The 27,718-nt window shown below is 47.8% G+C and overlaps 1 protein-coding gene and 1 long non-coding RNA gene across 4 annotated transcripts; both read left to right on the top strand.

The window, feature by feature from the left end:
• The first annotated feature begins 53 nt into the window (after window positions 1-53).
• Window positions 54-27,324, top strand: SLC31A1 (solute carrier family 31 member 1). 2 transcript variants are annotated; one of them, XM_080355882.1, is made up of 5 exons: window positions 54-110; window positions 20,402-20,544; window positions 22,493-22,565; window positions 22,961-23,129; window positions 23,782-27,324. In XM_080355882.1, the coding sequence occupies exons 2-5, from the start codon at window positions 20,443-20,445 to the stop codon at window positions 23,981-23,983; spliced, it is 546 nt and encodes a 181-aa protein (XP_080212008.1). In that variant the 5' UTR covers window positions 54-110; window positions 20,402-20,442; the 3' UTR covers window positions 23,984-27,324. The 2 variants fall into 2 exon arrangements, with proteins under 2 accessions (XP_080212008.1, XP_080212009.1); XM_080355883.1 differs by lacking the exons at window positions 54-110; window positions 20,402-20,544 and adding an exon at window positions 21,516-21,747.
• Window positions 780-3,469, top strand: LOC308047422. Of its 2 annotated transcripts, none has more exons than XR_013923014.1 (3): window positions 780-904; window positions 1,493-1,623; window positions 2,951-3,469. It is a non-coding gene; the product is annotated as an uncharacterized lncRNA (long non-coding RNA). The 2 variants fall into 2 exon arrangements; XR_013923015.1 differs by having other exon boundaries at window positions 895-999.
• Window positions 27,325-27,718: the final 394 nt, after the last annotated feature.

The raw sequence follows: 27,718 nt of genomic DNA, 5'->3' as shown, positions 1-27,718 counted from the left end.
GCGGGGCTTAGCGGGCACGGCGGAGGGGGCGGGGCTGGGGAGGGGGCGGGGCTGGCGGCGCGGGGCTGGCAGGCGAAGCGGCGAAGCGGCGCTCTCGTGGCGGTCGCGCGGTGAGTGACGTGCCGAGTCCGGGTGGCCGCGCGCCCCCCCTCCCCCCCCCCCCACCTCCCGGCGCCTGACGGACCCGCGGCCGCCGCCCCCGCTGCTCCTGGCGGGACGCGGGACTCGGGCCGGGCGGGGGCGGCCGGGCAGCGGCGGGGGCACCGCGGGGATGCCTGAGGGAGCAGCGGCCTGTCCGTGGCCTGGGGGCGGCCGGCCGGGCTGCGGAGCCCGCTGAGGCGCTGAGGGGCGCGGGAGGCGAGACCCCGGGGCGCAGGGAGACGCTCCCGGCGGAGCTGCCGGCCTGGCTGTGCGAGCGGGAGCGAGTGTTCCCAAGGTGACAGCCGGGTCGCCACGTCCCTGCCCTACCCGTGCGCTCGGGTGCCGCCTCAGGGCCGGAGTAGCCCCCTCTGGCTCCAGGGGCAGGTTCGATTTCGTTCCTCTGCTTGTGCGGCTTCGTGGCGACCCCGCGGCCCCGGGGGCGGGAAGGTTCGGGCACACGGGCTGCACGTTGTGCTCCGGATTTCAGCTTCTCGTAGCTCTGAGTTACCCAGGGCGGACTGTCACTGTGTTATGCATTTTCTTTTAGCACTCAGAAGAGTTTCTTGGCTTTAAAAACATCTGAGCTGGCCCTTGTTAAAGCAGTTTTGCACCTTTGCCTTATAGCTTGAGAAATACACCTTTTATTTCCTGTGGAGCAGCTGGTATCTCCGGGTGCTTTGTGAGACCTTGTCTTTGAATTCAGGACTTTAGAACCGGCTGGTGTTGAAATGCAGCAAAACTGAATGCAAGGGAGCGCAAAATGGTAATAAGGGCTGAATGATTTCCTGGCTTTGGATGTTTTCTGGCACTGATTGGAAATTTTTTTAGGACGTTGGAGTCTGGGAACAAAATTCCGAGGTCTGTGTTTGCGATAATATGGGGGTTTGATTGCAATACAGCATGATTGGGGTACCGGTGATTTCACTTCTAAAGGGAAAAAGTGGAGCATTAAGTAGCTTTTCCATTGTGCAATGTGTTATTTTTTTAGAATGAAACCTGCAAAGGGTCAAAAGCCTTGTTTCTGTTTAAAAAAAAACACATAAGAGTGCACACACACAATAGTTGTACAAGAATTTGATGTAAATTCCTAATGGGAGCAGATTGTCCCTGGCTCAGTACAGCATATGGACATGAATGCGAAACAGGAGGTGTGGTTCCTGTGTTCCTTAGATGAAGAAATAAGTTGTTGCTTTTCCTCCTGTATTTCTGTCCAATTGGCAGTCAAGATACGTATTTTAAGCGGTAAAGACCTATGTGGTTACGTCCCAGTGTTGCATTCAAATTTAGGGGGTTTTTTTAGGCAGAGGTAATGCTATGTCTGTACAACCTTTTCCTTATTTTTACTACAAAGTTTAAATTGGAAACAAAAACTGAGCAGTCCTGACACAATCCAGGATTCCCGTCCCGTGAAGAACCTCTGAGCTGAGCACCCATCGTGCTTCCCCACTGACAAGTCTCAGCATCAGTGAAGTGCCGGTACAAGTACGTACTGCAGTGCTATGGAAAGCATCACCTCTCAGCCACTTCGCATGTTTTTGTTTAAGCTTGGTTTTGATTTAAGCCATCTTTTGCATTGGAGTTTGCACTGAGCTTCCGGCTCCACAGGACTTCGCAGTCACAGACCAATTTTTCCTGTTTGTGCTCAAATTCTAAGCTTCGGAGTGCTTAATAGTGTGGCGTTTTGTGCAAAGGTGGATTCAGCTCTCTTCACAGGTATTTATTTAATTTACTTTTAATCTATTTGATCTTGACTTGCCTCTGCTTGAGCCTGAGGTAGATAAAGCTTTTGCAGTATTCTTCACGAGTAACAATATGTGATCTTACAGGGTAAGCTGGCGTTCAGTTTAATGGTCCCAATTCATATAATTTATGATGTAATATTTCCCGAGGCTTTCATCAAGCTTTGGATTCTGCATTACTTTTTTTCCCACTCTTTATTAAAAAGGGGGCACTGGAAAGAATGTGTAAATATTGCCATTTAAATGCATGTTGGCTGCCTAACAGTGTGGATGTGTCGGTGAAGCTCTGGCTGCCGTGCTGCACAGTACAAAATTAACGTGTCTCTTTTTGCTACAAACACAAAAGGTTCTGCAGTGAGCAGGTTTGTTCTTCTCTTTCCCTCCCTCACAAACAAACAAGAAGTTTGAAAAGAATAAAACTAGCAGGAGTTGCAGCCTCCCACAAAACTTCGTATTGAGAATGGAGGATTTTTGTATGGCTGCTTTCTGCTGAGTGTTTGCTGCCCGTTGGAAGCTGTATAGCGTTATTTTAATTTCATATCAGATTTCTAATCTAGACCAGCCTTTTAACTAGGCTGAGCATTAGAATAATTTCTGCCAGTAGAGAGGAGGAATTAAATTAGCTTTCCAGGTCACGTTTGCATTTTTGCATTTTTGGTTTAAAGGTGTAGTCCTTGCCTCATACTCTGACTTGCAGTGCTACGAGGACAAGGTTTGTGTTTTCTTTGTTTTAGCTTTTAATTGTTTTTTTCCTTTTTGGGAGAGAGGTCTGGGAGGATTCTTCTCTAACACTTTGCATTGTAACCTCACGTTTTGGATTAGTGAGACTATCCCTGAACAAAACGTTAATGTTCGAGAAGGGAAGGTGTTGAGAATACTAATCTTTAGCAGTCTTTTGGTACAAATAGATGAGAAGATCTGCCATATTCACACCGTGAGTTTTGAGTCGGGGTCCTAAGAGCTTCCTTTCAGCTGCCTTGTTTTCCAGCCAGAGCAAAGACTTTTTGTTCTTCGGACTAAAACGTGATATTTTCTCCTTTTCCATTTGGCTTTCTGTGTTTGCTATAAAGACCCCCGTACCCAGGAAGAAAATTTCATGGCTCTGTCTTCTCCACACGTGACCGAAGGTCGCCCTGAAGTTCGCAGTAATCTGCATCAGAATTGAGTGGAGCTGAAGCCAACTGCCAGCATCAACCTCTCCAGAGCTCTGCCAGGAAATCACTGGGAGTCTCGTCAGTGTTTTTTCTTGGAGAAGGATGAAAAAGGCTCAGTCTAGTTTATGTTGCTTTTCTCTGGGAAATCCAATCTTAGTTAATCTATTCCATTGCCTTTTGTTTCAATCTAATTTTCTGGAAATGTTCCCAATCAAGTCCCGGGGACTCGAGACCAATGATTTTTTTTTTTTTTTTAGGTGAAATCTGCTAATGAGGAGAATAACGGGACTAGTTATTGTCAATAAATTAAATTCCTATTTTGCTGCACTACAAATTAACTTTCTAAAACCCTTCATTTGTTGGTCCTGGAAATAGTGTTCTGGTTTAAAAGCCAATCTAGAAGAACGGGGCTATGCCAAAATACCCCCTTTTTATCCTTCTCTGTTTCCACAGCCTTTGATATCACCTTCCCAATGCCTCATTTCTTCCCTCTGTCTCACCAGTCCTTATTTCCTATGGTTCTGTTGATTTCCAGTAGCCGGTGAGTACCTGCAATCACCGACTAGAGCAATTGCTTGTGTGGAAAATAGTTTACAATTTACTTTTTTGCTCATTCGCTCTGCATGTATATAATATTAGAAAATCCCACAGGCATTGTTGTACCGCAGATGCGAATGTCATTTATAATCTGTTTAAAAAGCTGTACACGCATTTAATCTGTTCACTTGAATGTTTACCTAAATTAATATAGCAGGCCATGGTAGCTCTAGATCACAGGCCAAAATGTTTTAAGTGATTGGACGTCTTCTCACTGGATGTCTCGCACATCCTGATATCAAGCCTGAGAAACTGGGACAGAACTAGGGAAAGAATACAGCTATTTTACCATGAAAGTAACAGCAAGCACACTGAGTTCTCTCCTGACACTTTGTGAGAGCCACGTCACTTCACCTTCTTTTTCCACACATGCTCATTGCTTATCAAGGATTCAAATCTTGTTCCTCTGATGAAGGTACATGCACTTGCACTATGAGCTTTGTGATATCTTTAGCTGGTCTTTTGGCTAACCTAGCTAGGAGAATGCTTGACAGTTGGCCTTTATTTTCTTTTTTAAACACTTAATGCGTCTCTTCCTGGTGGAAGGAGGGTGTATGGTAAACAGACTTTCAGGTGCTTTTTTCATGTTAGAGGAAATTTGATTGGAATTGGATTTGTCAGATTAAAAAGCACTTTCAGGCCACCTCCAAGATGCAGCGCACACTGAGCGTAGGAGCTGCAGCCTGTTCCTGTGTGAGCCTGCAAAGCTGCTGTTTGGAAGGTGTGTAGCCTCCTGAGATGTGAGTCCTTGGGACCTGACCTGCTCCTGGTTTGGTTTCTTTCAAATGATGAATGTGCTCCGCGTGGATCCCGGAACAGCTCTGTGTGGATCCCGGAGCAGCTCCGTGTGGATCCCAGAGCAGCTCTGTGCCATCGCAGGCCCACCGTGTGCCTGGCTGTGGTGCAGCTTGCCAGCTCCCCGCGGCTCCTGGCTGTGTTCCTCTGCATTGTGTCTGGACGGAACGCACTGCGAGCCAGGGATCCGATTAATCAGTTAGTGCCTAAGTTCACTTTTCCTGCTCCGAAAGGCGTTGTACTAAAGAGACTCGACACTGTGTTGTCACAGCTTGACTGCGTTTTCAAGCTTGCATCCTTTACTTGGGAAAGAAAAACACTAACAGACGTGGAGCAGGCTCAAAGCCGATGCTCCCAGCAGGCAGGTGATCCAGTTCGTTCTCCCCCAGCCCTCGGGAAGCGACCGCAGCAGCCGCTGTTGCTCAGTGAGAGGGCAGTGAGGTACCTGTACCTTTCCGATATCGCACGTCAACCCTTGTACATCAAAGTGATAAGGGAAGTAGGAGCACAAGCTCCTGAGGAACACACCCAGCCCTGGAATACTGTGGGTTCAGAGTGCTGGTCTGGTTTTCTCAGTTGCCTTTTTTTATGGTCCCCTTGTTTATCTAAGCTCCTGGTCTAATGGATTTGGCAAGAGACTGAGTCGTGATTTCATGGTTCTCTGCCAGGAGAGTTCTACACAAATCAAGTTACCGTTGGCTTTGGTGCCCTTCATTGACTTGGGATAAGATGTTATCTCACAGGACATACGGAACCTTAATGTTTAAAGTGGTGTCAGGTGAGACTGAAGGATGCTGGAGGAAAATGTTACTGGTACAGTCACATTGAAGCCTAAACAATCTAAAAGGAAGATAGTTGGGAGTTTTACAGCTTCCCTCATGTTCCTGCTACAGGTTTAGTTGAACTTGTTAAGCTATTTTTGTGTTGCTCTTTCATATAGAGCATAAACAGAGTAGCATCCTTGGCTATAAGATGTCCTGCTACATGGATAATAGAGCCTAATATGCTTTATTCCAGCTATTTTGCTTCTTTGGTAGGACATAGTAGTTTAAAAAACCTTTTGGCAGTAGCATGACTTTCCTTCATGGGCTGAATTCCTTAGTAAAACCCTCCAGTACCTCACGATAGTAGGATCATGTGTAGTTGGTCCCTTTTTGTGCAGCTCTAGCTTTTGTTCCTGCTTGGAACCACTGCCCTTACGATGACACTGGGCTTGCAGAGCACGGTACCTCAATACTTCCTGCACTTTTTCTCCTTTCTCATGGTTTTTTCTTCTATAGCAATTTTTGATGCATCTTTCCCATCAGAGAGGTCAGAGAGCCAGCTACCCCAATGGGGTTTGTCTTGTACACATTGTGGAAGAATCTCTGCACAATTTATAATATCTATGCCTCATTATTTTTTACCACTCTGCCAGCTTCTAAAAACTGGCCTATAGCTGTGAAAATGTCACATTTCTTCATTATGGGGTAGATACTAAAGGAAACTCGACTTGCTTTGTTACAATATCCAAAAGCAAGCGGAACGCTAATTTCTCTGACAGAAATTAATGTTTGAAATCTTGTGAGGGAGACTCGGGAGTCACTTTTGCTATTATGTGGAGCTTTATGCGACCATTCCAATCCTTGGTCTGGTCCAAACATGACTGGCTTATCCCTTCAGTGGGCTACTTAGTCTGAGCAGTAAATATTTATCTTGCGTCAGATGAAATTTTTGGCTGTAACAATAGGGACTGACAATGTTTTGTGAGGGAATAGATGCAGAAATCCCTGCTGCTTCAGCCCTTCCTTGCGTTTTGTACAGCTCAGAGAAACTGAATTCAAATATTTTCCTACTGGCTGAATTGCAAGTAATGGGTCTGGTTTGAAATAGGCTGCAAGTCAGGCAATAAATAGGCTTAAAGTGGAGTAAAAGTGATCATAGCTAAATCCCAGCAGCGGTTAATGATTAGCCTTTGATAGAGATAATGATGCGCATTCTGCTTGTCAGCGTTATCTGAAAGTTTAGAAACTTTGATCCGTCTCAGACGTGTTGGCTGTTGGGACAAGGCTGCTCTCCTGGAGATGGAAAACCTGTCTCTGGAATAGTGAGTACTCAGCTTTTTTTAGCTCTGAATCATTTCTGCTCTGGGTTAACAGCTCCGTGGCGGTGCGAGGGTTTGAAAGCTTGCTGAAAAAGGCGGTGGTCAAAGCTTTTTCTCAGAATGGTTTATCGTCATTCATAACTACAATTAAAAATGTGCTGATTGCTATTTGTGGTAGCTTTCCATGCCTCAGACATAGTCCTGTCAGAAGAGCGTCATGAGGCTGAGGCTCTTCCAAAGGCAGATTCTTTCTCAGAGCCTGGCTTGATTTGATTGTCCTTTCCTTCTTCTGGATATCGCGGGAGGTCTTATACCTCGCCGAGCTGACAGAGAGCCAAGGTAGGATTGTATTTTTGCATTTCCACTAGTGAAAATGTAGAGGTGCTCTGTTCTCTGGGTTAGGGCTATGAGTTTCTTTGAATTCTTACAAGTATTTGCATTCCTACCTGGAAACCTTACTCCCATCTTCCATACCATTGCTGTTATCCAAGATCATGGAAAATGCCCCTGGTGATGTATATTATGATCTTATCCATCAGCCAAAACAGAGATTGACTTTCTGGGCTTAATTAAAAACACTGTGGAATGGATTTTGCTCATGGTGACCTATGTTCTACCTTGTATTTTGCTCAGAAACAGCTTTAGGCTTCTCAAAACAACAGGTGTTTTGAACAATTGAAGTACAAAAGAATTTAATTCTTGGCTGCGGTAGAACAAGCTTTTGTTTTGAGGGCCGTAGCTGGTGATGCAAAATTAAACGAACACGCATTCATTTCCCTTCTGCAAGCAGGGAAAATGTAAGTATTTTTCTAAAAGTCAGTCTTGCCAACTGTTGGGTGTTTACTGGACAGCCTACGTTTAACAGGTGACCCTGACACGCCAGAGCTGGAAGTGCCAGCGTGTTCCATAGGAGCTGACATCAACGCGCGGCGATTGCGGCAATGCCCGGCGCAGCCTGGGCCGGGACAGCTCCGGGGAAGGTGAATGGTTGCGTGGCCTCCTTAAAATGCTGTGTCTGCACGTGGACACACATCTAAGGAGTAGCTGTGGACAAACAACTACTTCAATATGAAAAGAAAGGAGTGAAACGTGCTCCTGGGGTTGTTACTCAAATAAGTTTTCGTGGGTGGTGGGAGCTGGTGCACAATGAAGATGGTTCCCTGTGATGGGTGTGTGGCGATACTGGAGATGGGAAAACTTACACAAATTGCTTAAACCGGTATGTCTCGTGTCATGTGTGTGGAATGGATTCCTAAACCTTAATTAATGAGGAGTTCTGGAAGGTGGTTTTCTTCCAGAATTTGTACAAATGGGCTAAGCCTGGTTATGATGTGTGAGGGGAAAAATGATCTTGTTTTCTGCACGTGCAGGTTTGTGTTCATGGCTGGGGTGTTATCAGCTGATCCATTAGCTTAAAACCACCTTTGTTAGCAGCACACTGCGGTGCCTCAGGCATTGCCCCAGTTCACCGCAGGGAAGGTTTCTCTGCCAAAGGATTCACGGGGTGAAATGTTGAAGAACAGGAGCTTTTTAGTGTGACTGCAGGACCTGGGTCTAGGTGCACACGTTACGGCCTCCAGAGCACACAGCAGCTCCTCACCATCCCTGCAGGAACTGGTGAGTCTGTGATGTGTGTGTGTTATCATCACGCTCAAGGGTAATGGGAGCTGACTGAGCACCTGCTCTAGCTGAGCCTGCAGGAGCGGGGAAGCTGGACCAGGTGATCTCAGGAGATCTAAACCTCAGTGGTTCTGTGGCTGAAAATTGAACCGCAGGTCATCCCGTGGTGACTCCTGGGACAAGGGCAAGTCGGGTGAGATCTTGGAATCTTCTGTGAGTCTTCTGAATCATCTGTGTTGATGCATTTCAGGCTCCTTTTTATGAGACCTCTAATAAACCGATGCCATCCATTTTACTACCCTCAGCATTGGTTTTATTTGCATGAGACAGAGGTATTTATGAGGTTGCCAGATAGCAGCTGTAATCTCGCACCTGTATTAAAGCCCAGGTAAAGCACTTTTAGGGCACATTGAGCCACATTGTATTTTTGATGAAACCCCTCCTTCCTTACTTGCTGACTCTGGTTTCTTTTCGTGTCTCCTGAGGTTATTTTACAATCTTACAGGGTTTAAAGCTGGAAGGCACCATTTGAAATAAATCTGGTCAGAGCTGTTTGTAGTTTTTAGCCTGGCGTGTATCCTTCCCACTTCAGCAAACCATGTAGCAATGGTTTATCAGATCTTAACTTGCAAGTAGTACCTTGGCTTGCATCCCAACATGTCTGGCGTTCCTTATAGGCTGAATACTTCTGTGGGTGTCACAAACATCAATCTCCTTACCCTCTGGACAGAGACAGCTTTTTTGTGTGAGACGGGCTGGCTCCTTTTCATACGTACCAGCGGTGCAGGTGGTGTGAACCTGCAGGAATTAGTGAGCACAGTGAAGAATCTTGTACACACAAGTTCAGTTTTCCCTTCATTTTAAAAAAAGTCTGTAGGTAGAACAATACATGCTAGAAGCTCTTCTTCATTAGGGCATGTAAAATAGGAACACAAATGCTTCACTAGGTATGGGTTTTCGAAGGAAGCGGAAGGTGTGTAATCTTGCAGGATATGTATCTTGCAAGATACTGCTCCAAATGCTCATTTCTTTTACTGCTCCAAGTGCTAATTTCTTTTTAGATGAAAAAAGATTCTGAAGAGTATCGCAAGGCTCAGGACTCTGTCCCTCTCGTTCCTCAGTGTATGGTGAGGCAGCTTTCTGGCTGTATGCATCATATCCACATGGATCACGTCTCCCTGGTCGCCGTTCCTGTGCTCGGTTGTGTAATGTCTCCGCACAAACTGCCACGGAGGATAAGGAAGTATCTATTTATTCAAGAAGTTACGTAATCTTGGAAAATACTAATCACATGGCACTTCTTTTCCATCTCCTCTTCCCCACTGCTGTCCTGTTTCCCTCCACTGCTAAGGAGGGTCAGGCAGGTTCTGCGGCCGACAAGCGAGCGCTCAGCGGTTTTTAGCGAGGGGGTCCTGGGGTGATTTCTGGGTGAGCGTTGTGCATGGTAAGCAGACGGTAAGCAGGCAGCATGTTCTTGCATCCCACCCAGCCTGCTGGGCCACTGGGATTTAAGCTGTTCTGCTTTATCTCTGTTTAAACACAGCCCCGTCCCTGGGGGAAGGGAAGGCCCTCAGGTTCCTCCTCCCTGAATGCTGGGAGGGTATTCTGTGAGTTCAGTATGTATTATGTGTTAGTGTTTCATACCCTTGATGATTTGGGGAAGATGAAGCTGTGATAAAGTGACATGTCAGACCGCGGTCCTGGGAGAATTGCTTCAGAAGTCTTTGACATGCACGGGGAGTGCTGAGGTTCTTCTCTAGATGCCTCCCGGGAATTGCCTTTGATGGAAACTTGTTAGTACTAGCTCTGAATTCATGCTGATGATGGCTATAAGGAAAACTGGTGTCTGACGTGGTTTTGTAGGAGCCCTTTCACCCTGGATGTTTTATAAAGACATGGTAATGTAGCATTCTCTGTCAGTTGTGGCAGCTCCAAGGCCGTGCCTTTCCCTCCAGATGTGTGCCTGAGTCAGCTTCGGTGTGGCAGCTTCTCTGCTTTGGGAGCCGTGGGACTGGTGTTCGCTCCCCAGATCTTGGATATTCTGACGTGCTTCAGTTCTGCTGCTCTCCAGAAAATTCTGTGCTGTTGGGTGAGAGGAAAGGGGGATGACTGTATCGTATCATCCATCCAGACACAAAGGAGCACAATAAACAGTGCAGAGCAGATATAAGATCTGAAGGGCTTGTGGCAGAAGAAATAGAGAAATGAAAACAAGGAGGGGGAGAATACTGTGTGTGTACAGAGTGGAAGAAATTGTGCTCGTGATGGGCTTGAGCATGTCAAGTTGCTACTTCAACCTTATTAATGTTTACAAATATGTAAAGGGTGAGTGTCAGGAGGATGGAGCCAGGCTCTTCTGGTGACAACCAGCAGTAGGACAAGGGGCAGTGGGTTCAAATTGGAACACAAGAGGTTCCATTTAAATTTGAGAAGAAACTTCTTCTCAGTGAGGGTAACAGAACACTGGCCCAGGCTGCCCAGGGGGGTTGTGGAGTCTCCTTCTGTGCAGACATTCCAACCCGCCTGGACACCTTCCTGTGTAACCTCATCTGGGTGTTCCTGCTCCATGGAGGGATTGCACTGGATGAGCTTTCCAGGGCCCTTCAACCCCTGACATTCTGGGGATTCTGTGATTCTGAGTGCAGATGTCAGGTCTGTAGAGCTGATCTGCTCTGGCCTTGGCACTTGCAGGTCCGTGTTGTCTGTGCCTGGTGAGAGGAGCTGGCTGGGGGTTCGTGCTGTTCTGCTGGAGGTGATGTGAAAAAGGGGGAAGTTTTGTGATGCTCAGGGGTGAACAGGCAAACTTTGAACTATTCTTGAAGAGATCCCGGTATCACCCTTGTCACAGTTCGAGTTCACTGTCTGCTGGTGTAGCATCTCACCTTTGTGCATACTGACTCTGTTTATTGGCGTTTGTTAGCAGTAAAAAACCAAACCAAACCAAACCAATTTGCTGTTAACATGTCTGTTCCTGGCCTTCTGCTTCTGGTCAGCAGGTGGGCGGCTCTGGGCCAGGCGAGCTGCGCTTTGTTCCCTCAACTGCACTTTTGATTTGCTCAGCTTATAATCGTCTCTCCAACTGGGGTTGTCAAAGACAGCCGGGGTAGGATATGCTCAGATCCTTTGAAAGTGTCCCACTGGGGACTTCAGGTTAATTTGGGATCAATCAGGTTGAAAGCATTCGTGTTTTATCAGGATGGTAGCAGGTTATTGCTGGTGCTTCAGTTCACATCATTTCTGATGTGGGTTTCTCCAAAACTTGTTTGCTCTGTCCCGCCTGGCCATTCTTCATGTGGATAAGAGCCCTGCACACATAGTTCACCGACCATCGTTGGCTTCATGACAGCTTTCAGCATCTGTCTGTCATTCAAAACTAAGTCCCTGGGGCCACCCTCTGTGACAGGCGTGTGCTCAGCAGTGCTGCGGAATGGGAGCACTGGGCTCGTTGTGCAAGCCTGTGCCTGGGGTGTTCGCAGGAGCTGCCAGCTCCGGTTCCCGTGTCATTCCTGCTATTGTGCCCTTCCCGCCGCTTTGTCAGGGGGAGGCCTGTGTTGGATTTGCAACGGCATGAAATGATCTAGTCAGATGTACCCGCTGCGTTCTGAGCACGAAAGCCGACTGCACACCTCCAAAAACCTTTTCACGTGTAGCACTGTACAGGGAAAGCTAAGAAGCAGCTTGTTGCTGCGGTGCTGAAGAGATGGTGATATTGTCTCATGTCCTGCCAAGAGCAGGGCAGCCTGGAGAGCGTGTGGAGGTGGGGACTCCAAGATTTGGCCCAATGAATCAGTCTCTAAAATTGCTATTCTTCTTTCAAGGGAAAGCTCGATGTTCACTAGTCAGCGTGGGAGCGTGTCCAGGATTCTCTTGTAGGTGAGGGGAGTTTCTGCTGGTTCCTGTGCTGATGTTGTCCCTGCTGCATCACTGACTTAGAATTTGTGAGAAAAAGAGGCAAACCAAGGAGCGACGTGTTGGTTCTGTCACCTCTTGCTAAAGGTCGATGTGGTCATTGTGGAAGTGATCTTACCTGCTCTACTGAGGCAGGGATGGAGATGTGCCAGCACAAGCAGAGAAACTATTAGAATAAGAATAGAACAGAATAGAATTAGAATAGAATACTTAAATTGGAAGGGCCCTACAACAATTGTCCAGTCTAACTGCCAGGTGAATGGAGTTGGGGACCCTTGGGGAGACATTAGCTGGATCTCAATGTGAAGCTTCGTGTGCGTTCCAGGTGCTTGTCCCTGAGCTGTACATGTCAGGCGTCTCCCACAGAAATGAGGTTCCAGCCAGGAAGACGTTGGCAAGGACTCCTCAGTTTTGCCAAGTTTCTCAGGAGCGTCCTTTACTTACTCCTGTAGTTTCATTGTCGCTGAGCTTGGCTGGAGAGGACTCCGCTTGTTGCTCAGCCTGCCTACCTCACCATTATTTCCTCCATCCGTACAAATCTCTTGCCAGCATTTCTCAGCCCGTCCTCCGATGTTCTCAGTCTCGCAGTCTGAGGTTTTTTGCTCTGCAGGATTGTTTTCTGCTGCCTGTTGCTTCATTTTGCGCGTTAGTAACGACACGGGCTGGCGTGATGCTCCGCTTCATGAAGTTCAGCGCATTGTCCTGTAAAGAACAGCCTGTCCTTCGTTATTGTGTTGTTGTTCAAAGATCTAGAGATTTCCTGTGGAGTCTGCAGAAGCTGGAAGATTAGGAATGACCGTCCGCTTCTAGGGAAGCAGATCAAGCAGGGTCTCTAACAGTGGGTGACCAGACAAGTTTGCTATGAAAATAAACTCCATCAAAGGGACGCGATTGTGGCCGTGCTGAGAGGAAGAGCTCCAGCCCCTCTGGTAACAGGGACTGAGCTCGGGGAGGGTGACCAGCTTTGCCTTCGGTGTGTAGCTGAGCGTTGCTTTGGTTCAGAGCAAAGGACAGGACCTTCAGGGTTGAACCAGCCTTCAATACTTCCTCAACTTCTTTTAATCTTCATTTTAATTAAAAGTTGATTGATGTATATAATTGCACCGAGCTGCCAGATCAAGACGCGCAGCTCCAGGAAGCCTGTGTGAGCCAGCAACCCACAGCCTGAAATTAGACCCATTTTCTTTTTCATTATTTTTGTTCCGTGTTGGTGAGTGCTGTGCGATAGTCACAGGGGGGGTGCAGCCTGGCTCCTGGGGACAGAGCAGCCCTATCATGAGAAGGACAAATGTGTGTTGGTACAAGTCTGGAACGTGGGAAAGAAACACAAAGATTTAGTAAGAATGAAATAAGCAGACAGCGGCAGCCAGGAGCCCTGAAGGACAGAGCTTTGCAGCTCAGATAAGACAGAATAATGACTCCACTTGGTGAAGATCTGGTCTCCACATGCTGCCAGCCTGGCTGTGCCTCTGTCTGACATCCCTGCTGGCTGATTCCATCTCTGCGTGTCTGTCTGCCCGGACATCATCCTCTTTTGAGCCGGACACAGAGCAGCCCTGCTCAGCTCTTTTCTTGCCCATCATTCTCCACTCTCTGGCATCTCAAGCTGCACATCGCCCAGAGTACCTGTCTTCTTCCTTCAAAAGCCTCTACAACCCACCTGTGTAAATAGCTCAGCCGTGTCCCTTCTGCTCACAGGCGGAGAGGAAGATGTACCCACTGTCACACTGTGTGTTTTTCTGCTTGACTCCGCTGATCTGCTTTGAGTCGATTTGCAAGCTTCTCTGGTCACGGACAAAACCCAGGAAATACAAACTAATGCAGCCTGACAACCCTCAGAGTGCACTGGAGCTCCTCTCCTGAGCTGCCCCTTCTCCTTCTGGCTCTTTATCTGAGCCCCTTTTAGTGTGTTGAGCTTTTAGGAAGCCTTAAACTTCTGGTAAAGGCTTTTGGTTGGGACTCTGAGGTGGTGACGCAGTACCAGGCCAAGCCAGACAGTTCTGGGACCTTGCAAACATCCCTTAAATTCTTAATATAGCACTAAGAGTTCTTTCTTTGGAGTTGCGCAAGGGAAAAATAGAGGTGTGCTGGGCACAGCGCAGTGTCTGAGTTCAGCCCTGGGGCTGCTGAGGCTGCTCGAAGGAGCTCCGAGGGGAATTTTGACATTGGAGAACAACAGTGTATCTGTAAAACACGTTATATTGCATTACTGAAGAATGATCTATTTGTTCCCTGTATCTTTAAAATGTGTCTATATAGCTTGACCCTGGGAGGGCTCTGGCTGCTGTTGCAGGTTACTCCTAGAGATGAGCAGGTAGATGAGCCGTCCCTGGGCTGTGTGTTTGGGCAGCTCTGGAGCTGAGCCTGGCATCCCGGAGGAGCCGCCCCAAGTCCACGCGTTTGGAAAGGAAGCGGTTAAAGTTGTCCAGTTTGCCAGGAAACTGAAGAAACCAGCAGCAGTGCTTAGGTCTCATGATGAGCAGCCCAGCCCGGTGAGCGGCCGCAGCTCCAGGCAGGAACAGAGCTGCAGTGTCTGCAGGCGCCCGGCTCCCCCTCCCACTGCACTTTTTTAAAAAAGAAAAGGATTGGGCTTGAGACCACAAGCTCAGAGCCAGCGGAGCTCACAGTCTGCCAGCTGGACTGCTGTAAGTAGAGCACTGATCCCTTTTGGTTGCCTGTTGCATTAATTATGTATTTTATATGTAGCATTCCTTTGTGTCACGCAAGACTCAGACATAGCTGATGTGCAAGCCTTTCCAACTTGCTCTTTTAAATCTTTTTCCCTTGGATTTCTCTCAGGAGCTTTCTCTTGAATTCTTAGTAAATCTTACCAGATCTTTTTCAGTTCTTCAGGAGAAGAGAGGGACCGGTTCTTGCTGCCCAAAGTGCTGGTGGAGGGACCCTGGGTAAGGATCGCTCCAGCTGTGCGAGACAGAAATGTGGAGCAGGATCTGTCCCCGTGGAACTAATGTAAAAGAGGCTGAAGAGGTGTTTTGTAAAGCTCCGGTCCTTTTGGGCAGAGCCAGTGAAATTAATTTCATTTCTTGCTTTTTCAGAACTGGCATGGGAAAGGTGAGGCACCGTTTTGAAAGGAAGAGTTTGCTGCTCTAATGGGCATTGATTTAGGGTTCCATTGTTAATCCTGTTAGATTTTGGATTTGGGAAGAGGCTTCATTCCTTTTGAGTGTGACTATGAAGCTCTGTTTGCACACGGTGTTTCAGACCAAGCTGATTTGTAAAGTACTTTCTGGGAGCTTGGCAGATCCTTCCCATAGCCCGTTGTGTTTCTGCATTAAAGGTGTATCTCCCCTGGGTGTCTGGCAGGCTGTTTGCCACAGCAAAAAACGTGATTTGCTGTGGAGTGGCAGGATTCTGGATTAACGGGAGAAGCAGTAGGTTGGGAAACTGCTGGAGGTTTTGGCAAGCGTGGCCGAGACCTGCTTGAGAAAGCGGCTTTCCCTTGTTTCTGCCGTGCGCTGGCATGAGATACCTGTTCTTCCTCCACTTCTCCGTGCCCTGGAGTTGCAAACGTGGCTGCCTTGTGTGTGTGAGATGGGGCAGCGCTGGTGAACATTGGTGGAGGGTGTAAGTGCTAACAGAGAAGCTGAGCTAACAGTTTGTTGTTGTCGGATCCCGCTCCTGGCTGCATCTCCCTGACGCCAGTTGGTTTGCTGAGCGGCCAAGGTGGCACTGCGGGGACAGAAGCCTCTGAGCAGAGCCGGCTGCCTGCTGGCCCGGCCCCGCTCCGGCATGACGGCTCCAAGTGAGCAGTCCTGTGGCGGCTCTGAGTCCTGCTGCTTTCCTTGGGAGTCTGAGGGGTTGTGGAACGGGGGCTGTGGTGACAGCCAGTGGGGACTGGGGTGACAGCAAACAGAGGGGGAGGGAGGGAGGAAGGAAGAAAAAAGGAAGAAAGGAGGGAGGGAAGGAAGGAAGAAAAAAGAAAGAAAGGAAGGAAGAAAAAAGGAAGAAAGGAAGGAAGGAAAGAAGAAAAAAGGAAGAAAGGAAGGAAGAAGAAAGGAAGGAAGGAAGGAAGGAAAGAAGAAAAAAGGAAGGAAGAGAGGAAAGAAGAAAAAAGGAAGAAAGGAAGGAAGGAAGAAAAAAGGAAGGAAGGAAAAAGGAAGGAAGGAAGAAAAAAGGAAGAAAGGAGGACAGGAAGAAAGGAGGACAGAAGGAAGGAAAGGAAGAGAGAAGGAAAGGAAGAGAGAAAGAGAGAAGGAAAGAAAGAGAGAAAGAGAGAGAGAAAGAAAATAAAGAAAGAAGGAAAGAAAGAAAGGAAGAAAGAAAAAGAAAAGCCCTGGGGAGAGTTTCCTCATTCGTCTCTCCTGTCCCACCCTGTTTGTTTTCTTACACCGTAATCTGTCACAGAGTACAAAAAATCCCAGGGTTGTGCTCAGGAATCCACCCCAGTGCCTCCTGTGCAAACCTGCGGAGCGGGCAGCACTCGAGAGGTCAGGCCGCCCATTCAGACAAAAATACCTGCTGCTGGAGTGCAGGGTTTGTACAAGGCTAAACCTAAATTCTTTAAAGAATTTGCGATAATAGAAGCTTGTGTGTGTGGATTTTTTCTGCCAGGTATAGAGTCTGACTTGTTGAAAACAGTGCCCTTCTTCTCACAGTATGGACAGCTGCGGGCCAGTCAACTTGTCTCTGCATAAAAAAGAGTCTGCAAAAGCAAACCAGAGATTTGCAGCTTGAAATATTAAGGTTACGCAGCCACTAACCTGCTGCTGCCCCAGATTCTGTTTTTTACCCACAGGCACAGGTAGAGGCCTCCAAAGTTGTAACTGATTGTTCTAGGCTGTTCTACTGGAAGTGATTTATTTTTAAACAGAAGTTCCTCCATGTGTTGTTACCTTTAGCAACACAAAAAGCTGAAATTGCTCGCTATTGGTTATTTTGTCTTGTGCTGCTTAATTTCCCATCCTTTTCAGGATCTCAGAAACGTCTTTCAGCGCTGGGTAGCGGCAGCAGGGGTCGGATTTGGCGTTGGAGCGCTGGTGTGACAGGGTCCTACACGTGGGAGCACCAAACGTGCTCTTCATAACCTGTACCGAACCTGTACCAAATCCAGCCATTAGTGAATACTTGACCTTGTTTGCTCATACACTGTAAATATCTAGAGAACACATGGGCTGTTTCTCCCTTTCTGCAGACCAGTGATGGTAAATTACCAAGATGGACACAAGAAGAGCAACACAACTGGTGAAGGGACTTGAACACAAGCCCTATGGGGAGAGGCTGAGGGAGCTGGGCTTGTTTAGTCTGGAGAAGAGGAGGCTCAGAGCTGAGCTCAGCACTCTCTAGAACTACCTGAAGGGCAGTTCTAGCCAGGTGGGGATTGGGCTCTTCTCCCAGGCATCAGCAATAGGACAAGGGGCCATGGGCTTCAACTCTGCCAGGGGAAATTTAGTCTGGGTATTAGAAAGCAATTCTGTGCAGAGAGTGGTCAGGCATTGGAATGGCTGCCCAGGGAGGTGCTGGACTCACCAGCCCTGGAGGTTTTTAAACTGAGATTGGGCATGGCACTTAGTGCCATGATCTAGTAAACAGACTGGAGTTGGACCAAGGGTTGGACTGGATGATCTCTGAGGTCTTTTCCAACCCAGTCGATTCTGTGATTCTGTGATTTTAAGCCAGTGAACAGCCAGGGCTTCTGTGGAGCGTATTGGAACCTGCAGTTTGACAGGAGCATGAGATCCTAAAATGAATGAATCATGGCACTGGGCAGTAGTCGCTCGGGAGAATGTTGCATCCAAAGCAAAAGCAATGGGTCAGTCAACTGAAAGAAGAAGAGGGAGGAGACGAGGTTTTGGTTTTGGTGGGGGAGAGGGGCGGTTCTCCCCTCACGTCTTTCCTCTTGCAGCACATCTCTTTGATCCCGGGGTGCAAAGCTCTCCGGCTGTTCTTCCTTCCCCGCTGCAAAGGATGATTTGAAGTTTGTGTGTCTTGGCAGAGGATTCTTTTCCCGAGTGTTTTTATTTTAAGACTTCAGTTCTAGGGCTTGAACTTTTAATCTCTGAAACAGTATAATCTTAAAAGCACATGAAAGTCCCGCTGTTGGTTCTGCAGGTGCCCTCTGGCAATGCTTTTCTGTGTCATAGGAGCTGCTTCTTGCATTAGTCTCTTCTTTCTTCCCCCTCAACATTTTTCTAGAGCTGTTTTTCTGGTCTTAATTTTTAAGCACAGTTTGGAGACAGGGAGAGCTAAATAACAGTAGGAGAAATACGGACAGGGAGTATGAACTGCTTTTAGCCGGTGCCCTTACAAGTTAATTTTCCAGGGGGGTTACTGTGAAGTTGTCTAATGCATTAAGTGGCTACGAACTTCACCTGCACGGAGATGCAGAAAATACCTTTGCTGTGTGCAGCTGACTTGGGTGCACACAGGTGCGTACTTGCATTGATTAACTCCCGTGTTTGCAAGGAGCGTTAATTCCTTCTCTTGAGTTCCTGCCCAGCACCGCTGACTTGCTTTCCTCCTTATCATCCCAAATCTTTAACTTCTCTCACTGCTCTTTTTAAATTGACCTCCGAAGCCTTTTGAGATCACCCCTGTCACTGATGCTGTCACTGTCACTGACAAAGGCTGCATGTCCGAGGCCACCGGCGATTCCTGCACAGCTGTGACAGAAGGCCACTGTCACAAACTGAACCAGCTCCAGCATCACCTGGCTGCCATTTGGGGTTTTGTTTGTACTATTTCAGGTTGGAAAGCTCTTCTAGAGTTTCAGTTCCCCTCTCCAATCTAAATATACTCCTGCCTATCTCTTCAAACACCAAATTGTCTTTTAGCTTAAAAAACATTTGTCCAAGTTGTAAACACTCCTGATGATTTATCTGGAAGGACGTACGTCTCTTCTCTTTTTTTAAAAATAATTTAATTGGATAAGTGTCTGTACTTTGTTTTTTATTTCATTTGGTTTTGAGTGCGAGACTAGACTGGGAGGTTACACAGTATTGCAGGCAGGGTCTAGTACAGCAGTGTCGGTACTTACTTATCTTTCATAGACTAATAGAATCATTTTGGTTGGAAAAGACCTTGCGGATCATCAAGTCCAACCATAACCCACCCCTGGCACTGCCCCGTGTCCTGAGAACCTCATCTAAATGCCTTTGAAAGCCCTCCAGGGCTGGTGACTCCAGCACTGCCCTGGGCAGCCTGTTCCAATGCCCCACAGCCCTTTGGGGAAGAAATTGTTCCCCAGATCCAACCTCAGCCTCCCCTGGCGCAACTTGAGGCCGTTTCCTCTGCTCCTGGCGCTTGTTCCTGGGGAGCAGAGCCCGACCCCCCTGGCTCCAAGCTCCTTTCAGGCAGTTCAGAGATCAGAAGGTCTCCCCTCAGCTCCTGTTCTCCAGCTGAACCCCCCAGGTCCCTCAGCCGCTCCATCACACTTGTGCTCCAGCCCCTCACCAGCTCCGTTCCCTTCTCTCAACCCGCTCCAGCACCTCAAGGCCTTTCTTGTCGCGAGGGACTTGGTCTGTTCCAGGGTTGCCTTTGCCCGGCTCCATCATGCTGACAGACGCTCTTGCTTCAGAACTGTCTGGTGTTCCCAAGTTGTTCTTTCTCCTGTTGCTGTTTCTACCGGGTAACTTTTCATTTCACACCAGAAATTGTCCCCGGTTCCATCCCGAGTCCTGCTGGGTGCAGAGCACAGAAGCCATGGCCACATGGGGTGTATTTTTATTTTTAATGAGCGTATCCAGACATACCTGATTTGCAGTAACCAGATTAGGCATTTCGACCGGCAACCTTTTGAGTGTTTCTCATTGTGTGTAATGTGATTAGAGGGGAAGATGTGACAATGTAAAGCTCATGGAAATGAAATGGGCTTGCCTGGGGCTATTGCAGACCTTTGCCTGGTGATACGTTTTGTACCACCTAACATAATTTCTTCATTAAACATGTTCCCAATAAAATGCATAACTGTCAATTAGGAGAAATACTGTAATCTGATCCTTTAGTATATGCAATTTAAAATGGGGCTTGAGATACTTTTGTCATGACTGTGATTGAGAAGAGACTTGGTTTATTTCCTCTTAGAGATAAGAAATGTTCCTTTATACTGAGCACTTGTCCCCATGTGCTGTGGCAATCGGATTAGGCTGCCTTTCTGGCGAGAATGTTTAGGATGGTGCGGCAATACGATGATGTAAAGCTCAGGGACACAGCTCCTTTAAACCGTCCCGCTCGCTTTGCTGCGCGTTCTCTGGCGTCGGAGCGCGGGACCGTGAGGGCGCTGCAGGAGTTTATCCAGAAGCAGTTCTCAGTGGCTTAGAGTATTTTCTCTTGCAGTAGCAGCAGGGGAACTATCTCCTGTTTAAAATAGTGCTGCTGTTTATTTTGTTTTTCATTTATTTTTTCAGGGTCTCTTCTACGTGCCTTTTTGAATATCTCCGTTGCAAAGATGTCTCACCACGGGAACGGCTCCATGTCGCCAACCACGCATCCTCCCGCACATCACCACTCAACGGCAGCCCCGGGGTCTGGTCACGACATGATGATGATGGTAAGTGGAAAAGTCGTCATTAAAGAGAGAGATTCGCCTTGTCTGTGGTTCAGAGTACTTGTCGTCTTGAAGAACATGGTCTTGAGGACTGGAAATTAAACTTAGCTTTGGAAGGCAGGAATCAATCCAGTTAAAACACAGACCCCATCGTGGCTCTTCTGAAATGAGCGGCATGAAGTGATGCGCGACACTAAACGTATTTCAGAGCTGGAGATCCTTTGGCAAAATGGTATTTCCTTGCAGAAACCTTCCTAGCAGCCAGGCTGGTATCTGCTCTCCAGCCAGCTAAAGGCAGAAATGAAAAGTAAGCATTTTCCTGCAAGAAACGGAGATGGCCAGAGTTTTCCAGGCTGTTAATGTTAGAAAGACCCTTAATGGACACTGAGAGGGTTGCACAGTAGTGGGGTGGATTGTGCTGACCTGCAGGGACCAATCTCTGAGCCCTTTCCCTCCTGAACTTTAAGTACATGCTTCATTTGGGGACCACGGTGCTACCAGGGCCCATTGCCACAGTGTTAGGGCCGTGTTGGTCTGAATTCCTGCTGCTCCGGCTAACTCAGATTTAAACAAGTTCAGACTTGTGCATGTTGGCATCACCGGCGCTTTGCAGAGATCCTGGCCAGAGTTGCCATGGAGATGACCGTAGGATCTGTGTTTGTGTGTAGCCAGTTCTAGGGAATTTATTTTCAGCTTTTTCTCCCTTTTCTAAATACTTTTGAGTGAGTTTCAGGTTATTAAAACATGGCTCTTCATGGTTGAATTTTGAAAGGAGAGGAGAGAGTGTACATTTCAGTTGAAAAGGAGCAGATTTTGCAAGGCTTCAGTTGAAGTTTCCTGCCAGCCCTGTGCCCCAAGGAAGGAATTGAGAATCGCTGCTTCTACTTATGTTGCGAACAGTGTCAGAGCAAGAGGGGACTAGAACAGCCCTTCCCCTTTGTGAACGTAGTGAGTAGTGCTGGTGGAACCTGCGGTCCAGCATTGTCACCCATGTCCTTGTGAAGCTCTTCATACAATCTAACAGCTCAGTGTGGGCATTCTCTGATCTCTTAATTTCCATATAAATGCTGTTTCTTTACAAGTGACAAGTGCTCTTACCATCAATGGACAGCTTAAAGGACGCTGCCTTACCCTGGAACTGGAAATGGTTATAAATTGCACAGGATTTGGAATTAGCATTGCACTGTCAGGGAAGGAAGTAAATAGGTACATTTTGATATGTGCATATTCCCATTCCTTGCTTGCACCACGTAACAGGCTCTGTTTCACCTGTGGTTTATGGAACTAGGCTATAACGCTCTTTGGTTTGTGCAGTTTTTGTTTGAAATGTAAGAATGTTAAATTTATTAAAGAAATGGAAGCACTGTCTAAAAGATATTTTATAGTAATTTCTGCTCTGGGGCTAATGAACGTCTGCTGATTCTTAGGGATGCTGAAATTAATCATAATCCTGATCTTTAGCAAATAACTGTAATTAAGCAAAGTGCAGAGTTCAAAGAGAAGTTCCTCTAGCTCGGTGAGCACTTTACGTGTGAAACCGCCGTACGCAGCTGAGCTCAAGACACGCTGAACTGCGCCTTGTTCACCTGGGTGGGAAGATGATGTGAACCCCAATGGGCCGGGGATCACTGACATCTCCTCCCACCGCATTCCCTGTGTAGGTTCAGGAGCAGGGGAAGCTGTGGTCCTGCTTATATGGAATAGTCCTTCTTGTACCTGAATTTAGGCTTCTGTTTCCCGTAGGAAAGAGCTGCCCAGCCAAACAGGAACCCGGAGCAGCTTTAGCCATGTCTCGTGTGTGTGTTACACTACATTTACTGAAGAGTTTCTTCGAGTCTATCTAGTGACCAGCTGATGTCGCAGTACAAAAGCCTTTGTTAACTCTCGCTGTGAACTCCCTCTCGTGATGAGCTATTTGGGCTCATCTTGGTGTTCTTTGTGTTTTGGGCAGGCTATGACCTTCCACTTCAGCTATGAGAATGTGCCATTGCTGTTTTCTGGACTTAAAATCAATTCTCCTGGAGGTTAGTAAAACTGTCTTGTCCAGTCCAAATAAAACATTTGAAATTGATGAATATTTCAGGAATAACCTTGCTATTTATGCCAGACATATGCAGGCATGCTGCGTTGAGTCTCTTTCAAATGGCATCTGTGGGGTGAAAGAAAAAGGGAGATGTTTGTATAATTGGAGAATTTGACTGGTCGTATTAACAAAAGTGATGGCTGGTTTCACTTCATGGGTGAAATTCCAATTAGTGTGGGTGAAAATCACATTTACCATCTGTAGATGTGCGCGCACAGCCCGGCCACAGCTTGTGCGGTGTGAGGCGCTTGTTGAATGACACGGTGTCTCTTCTGACGTGTTTTGAAGCAAACGTCTTTTGCCGCACAGATACAATGATGTTTCCTCTTTTGTCAGAAATGGCTGGTGCTTTTGTGGCCGTCTTCTTCCTGGCCATGTTTTATGAAGGCCTTAAAATCGCCCGAGAGTGTCTGCTCCGGAAATCCCAAGTCAGCATCCGCTACAACTCCATGCCAGTGCCGGGTCCCAATGGCACGATCTTGATGGAGACACACAAAACCGTTGGGTAAGAATTTTGCTTCATTCTAAGACAGATTTCTTCAGCAGGTGACAAAGGCAAAAACGGAGACAGAAAAGACTTTATTCAGCCAATGTTACTCTCTGCAAAGTGCATTGGCTCCAGATTGGGACACTGCTTGACGCTGGAGGACACCGTGCTTGAGTCACTTGGCCGCTGCGTAGGATGGGGGACAAAAGGAAGAAAGCAGCAAGGAGTCAGATAAACTTTTTGTTTCTTCGCTAGAGCAGTAACAAACACATTTGGGGAGTTCTCAGGAACAGAATTTGGGTGTTACAGCGAGCAAGCCTGATAGAAAATATTTAGGATCCTTCTGTTGATGGGTAGTCAAAGTCTCTACTCAGAAAAGCAGCCATTCTGTGTTTGAGTGCCGGGTAAAACACACTTGTAGAAGTCTGCTGCTCAGCTGAAAGCTTTGTCCTCCAGCGAGTACCGCGCTTGCTTGGTTATCGGTCAGCTCAGTGGGGAAAAGCCCAGTTCCAAGTGACAGCCGCGTGCAGAATCCTGTGCCCAGCCTGCTGGGTTATCCCCTGCTGTTTCACACGCACCTTGGCATCCTGGCAGTCCAAGAGCTGAGTTTTCTCTTTGGAAACGTGCGTTTTCCCGCCTGCTGACCGTTCTCTGGGTTTTGTGTTCTCAGACAGCAGATGCTGAGCTTCCCTCACCTCCTGCAGACCGTGCTGCACGTCATCCAGGTCGTGGTCAGTTACTTCCTCATGCTCATCTTCATGACGTACAACGGGTACCTCTGCATCGCGGTGGCCGCAGGGGCAGGGACGGGCTATTTCTTCTTCAGCTGGAAAAAGGCCGTTGTGGTGGATATCACGGAGCACTGCCATTAGCGCCGGCGCTGCCCAGGAGCCTCTGCACCCCGCTGCTCTCTCGAGGCGCGGCCGTCACCAGGACTGGATCATTCCTAAGCGGAAAGAGAAACAATAGAAAGAAAATCAGCTGGAGTTCACAAGTTCCTCGCTGGGCTGCAGGGATGGGAGCGGCTGGGGACGCTGCTGCCCCTTGCTGCGGGCTGGCAGCAGGGTTGGCTCCCCAGGCTCCCGTCGTGGCCATTCTTGGCTAGGATTTGCTTTATTCTTAGATTATGCCGTGATTGAAATTAGTTGGCTGACAGAAATGTAGACATTATTCTTTTATGAAACGAAACATTTTATTTTTAAATTGTAAATGCTCATCTCTGAGGGTTTTATGAACTGTAGGTAGAGAGCAAAGTTGCCAACAGAGCCTATGTGTGCGAATGGCTATTTGAATTTCCATTATTTTTTCAATATGTACATAATGCCGGGGAAGGGATCTCCTGGCATTGTGGCTTTTGGGGCCAATGACGCCTTCTGTTGCAGAAGGACTCAGCCTCTGAGGAAGACTTGGTGCTGCACATCAGACACGCTCAGGTGTGTCCTGGCAAGGAAATTAGTGTGTGACCCTTGTGCTTCGGGGAGTCCAGATGAATCTGTCCCCAAGCCCGTGAATCTGTCCCAAGCCCATCAGAGTACCGTGAGTGTTGTTAATCCTCTGGTGTATCCAGCAGCTTTTCTCAGCTTCAAGTGATAACATTTGGGTTTGGCTGCTTTCACTTCCCAATCATGGAAATACACAGAGCAGATGCAGGACAATTGGGTATTTACAGGGCAAAAAGACTTTAAATAAACCATTGAACCCGAATTTATGTCACGTTGAATCACACCTGGATGGATCTAGAGCTAGAATTTGATTTGCTACAACTAGTTCTATAAATGAGGCAAGAACTAACTAATGACTTCACGACACTGAAGGCCGAAATGTCTGAAGAGGGTGTTCCGTGGTTGAGATGAAGTAAAACAACCATGTTCCTGTAAAGGAGAGACTTGGGGAAGAGAAGGAAGAGCAGATTAGACTACAGCAGCCTTTGGTCTCAGGTGGGATTTGGAGTAGCTTGGGCTGATTAAAAAGTGTTCCTAACCCAAGTGCCTCCTCTTTGTCCTGATAGTCTTGCTCTGACCTTGTTAACTCAGAGGTGTGAGGGTGATTGGTACCAGAGGTGGACAAGTGGTGTAGAACAAACACCTTCCCACTCTGTGCTGTCAGCTCTGCACATTTCACAGGGAGAACAGGCTGTGAGATGGGGACAACCAGTGTCCTGCGCCTGTGATGCCCAGAACGTGCTTAGTTTTCTAGGGTTCAGCAATTCTGCTTCTTGCTGTAGGGAAGGCGGTGCAGAGCGCTGTGCAGAGCTGCAGTCTTCGTTACGCCCGGGATGCCCCGTTTGTGCCAGCGACTGGCCGAAAGGGAGCACAGTGGGGTTTTCCAAAGGGCTCAGACTGGGACTGACGTGTGGGATGTGCCGTGAAAACAGGGAATCCTTTTGAGATTAAAGTATCTGGGCACATGTAGCAGCATTTTTTTTCTCCGAAGATGCTACCTGGATCTGGAATTGCACCACATAAAGCTGCCCATCCCGGGCTGATGCCAGGTATTTATCTGGACATCTTGTTTTCTTTGGGCAGGGCAAATACGGAATAAAAGGAGACAAAGCAGGCTTGGGTTTCTAAAGAGTTTCTTTTGGTAGCAAATTTGCATCTGGGTGACAGAAGCGAAGGTTTTTTCATGGGAAACAGCCAGCTCCTGATGAGGGAGAGGAAGAGGTCTTCCCCAGTCTGATCTCTGCAGGGCGGGATGTCTGACAGGCTGCAGAAGGACAGACTGGTACCCTCTCTCTGCATCTGTTGTGAAGGTAAAATCTGTGCCCTCTGTGCAATGGTGCCTCTCTGAGAGCAGAAAACAGACCCTTCCGACCCCTGTGTGAGAGCGGTGAGGAAATGTTGGTGTTTTTCAGAGAAAATTGAAGCAGTTAAGCACTGGAGATGGTTGGTTGTGTTTTGAAAGCTTCCACTGCAGGGGCTCAATCGCTGACAGAGTTCAGAGCCCACATTGCAGACACCGCTTTGATCGGTCTCTTCAACGAGTTAGAGGTGTTGCTGTTCTGGGATGTCTGGTTATAGGGTATGGACACGAGTGGCTTTGCGTGGTGACACTAGTTACTTTACAGACCTCTTGCTGTGTCTTACTCTGAAATAGAACCTCTGCTCGGACTGATCTTGCTGTTCCCTTGTAGCCACTTTTCTTGTATTGAAGTGACCAGACTTGAATTCTTGGATTGAAGTACTCAGAGATGGATGACTTGACAATCAGGCTTTTACGATATAAATTCGGTTCTCGTGTTAGTTTTTCTGCATTGTTCTGTGTGTAGCATCTGTGCCCTTGAGATGGTTCCCTGAGGACGAACACCTCTGCCTTCAAAGGCTTCTCCTGCCCGCGCTCACACAGGAGGGCACGGAGGTTCCTCCAGCGTGACGCTGACCTGGCACTTGTCACCTGGGGAGCAGGAGTCGGGCAGAGGTCCCCAAGTATCTCCCATGCACCTCAGTGACCTTCCAAAGCCTGTCAGGGTGACAGGTTGAGCACTGGGGAGCAGCCCAGTTAGAATTGGGAGCCCAGGCTGGGCGCTGGGGAGGTCTGAGGGAAAGATAGTTAAGGATACAGCATGGAGGGCTGTGACCTCTGAGCTGAGTGACACAGCGAGGCACAGCTGACACGGGGATGTGTCCTGGCCGTGTCTTGGCTTTTCAGCTTCTTTTGCTTCAGCGGTGACAATCCAGAGAAGCCACCAGCCTCCCCTGGTCCACCCGATGCCACCGGTTGCCACGTTCCTGGCCCAGGTTGCTGTTCGCTTTGCCAGAGTCTCAGCAAAACCTGCGCTCCCTCCTGCCGACGGCTTCTGGGGCAGTGTTGCCTTCCTGCTGGCCGGGTTTGAACTGCTCCTGATAACACTAAACCCGCATTGTGGTGCCTGGGGGGAGGCGAGGGCTGTAAGGGTTTTGAGACTTGAGTACATTAAATTCCTATGTCAACACACATGTAGCATGCTTGGAATGTGACGTCCTGTGTCTGTACTCTGATGTTTATTCTCCACGCGCTGTGCCTCGGGATTATCATCTTGGAAGAAGTGCACAAAGCATCCGGGCTGCGTTCAGCTGTTGTTGTTTTCCTTCGAGTGCCTTTTCAGTTCATCTGGAGCCAGTCCCACCAAATCCAGCAGGATTTCTAGTTTTGTTTACAGTGGACTTGTCATTTTGGTTTTTACTCTTGCTCTTTGTGGAGGTAACTTGTCTGATATTACTGTGAATATCAAAGAATCTCCTGTATATAATTAACCAATAAACTCGATTGGATTTTACTGTGGTGGGTGTGTTTTTGAAACAATCCTCAGTGCAGAGACTGCAGCTGAAGGGCAGGCTGGGGAGGTGATGGAACGGATCCTGCTAAAAGCTGCACTGAGGCCCATGGGGGACAGGGAGGTGATTTGGGACAGGCAGCATGGCTTCACCAAGGGCACCCTTGTGGCCTTCTGTGATGGAGCAACTACCTCAATGGACGAGGGAAGAGTCAGGGATGTCATCTGGACTCCTGTAAAGCCTTTGACACATTCCCCCACAACATCCCTCTCTGCACTGGAGAGATATGGATCTGATGGGTGGGCTGTACAGTGGGTGAGTCAGTCTGGACGGTCACACCCAGAGAGTCGTGGT

The sequence above is a fragment of the Nesoenas mayeri genome (assembly GCF_963082525.1).
Source record: "Nesoenas mayeri genome assembly, chromosome: 18".
NCBI classification, from domain to species: Eukaryota; Metazoa; Chordata; class Aves; order Columbiformes; family Columbidae; genus Nesoenas; species Nesoenas mayeri.
Note: the sequence above shows the minus strand (reverse complement) of the source record. Positions and strands in the feature narration are given on the sequence as shown.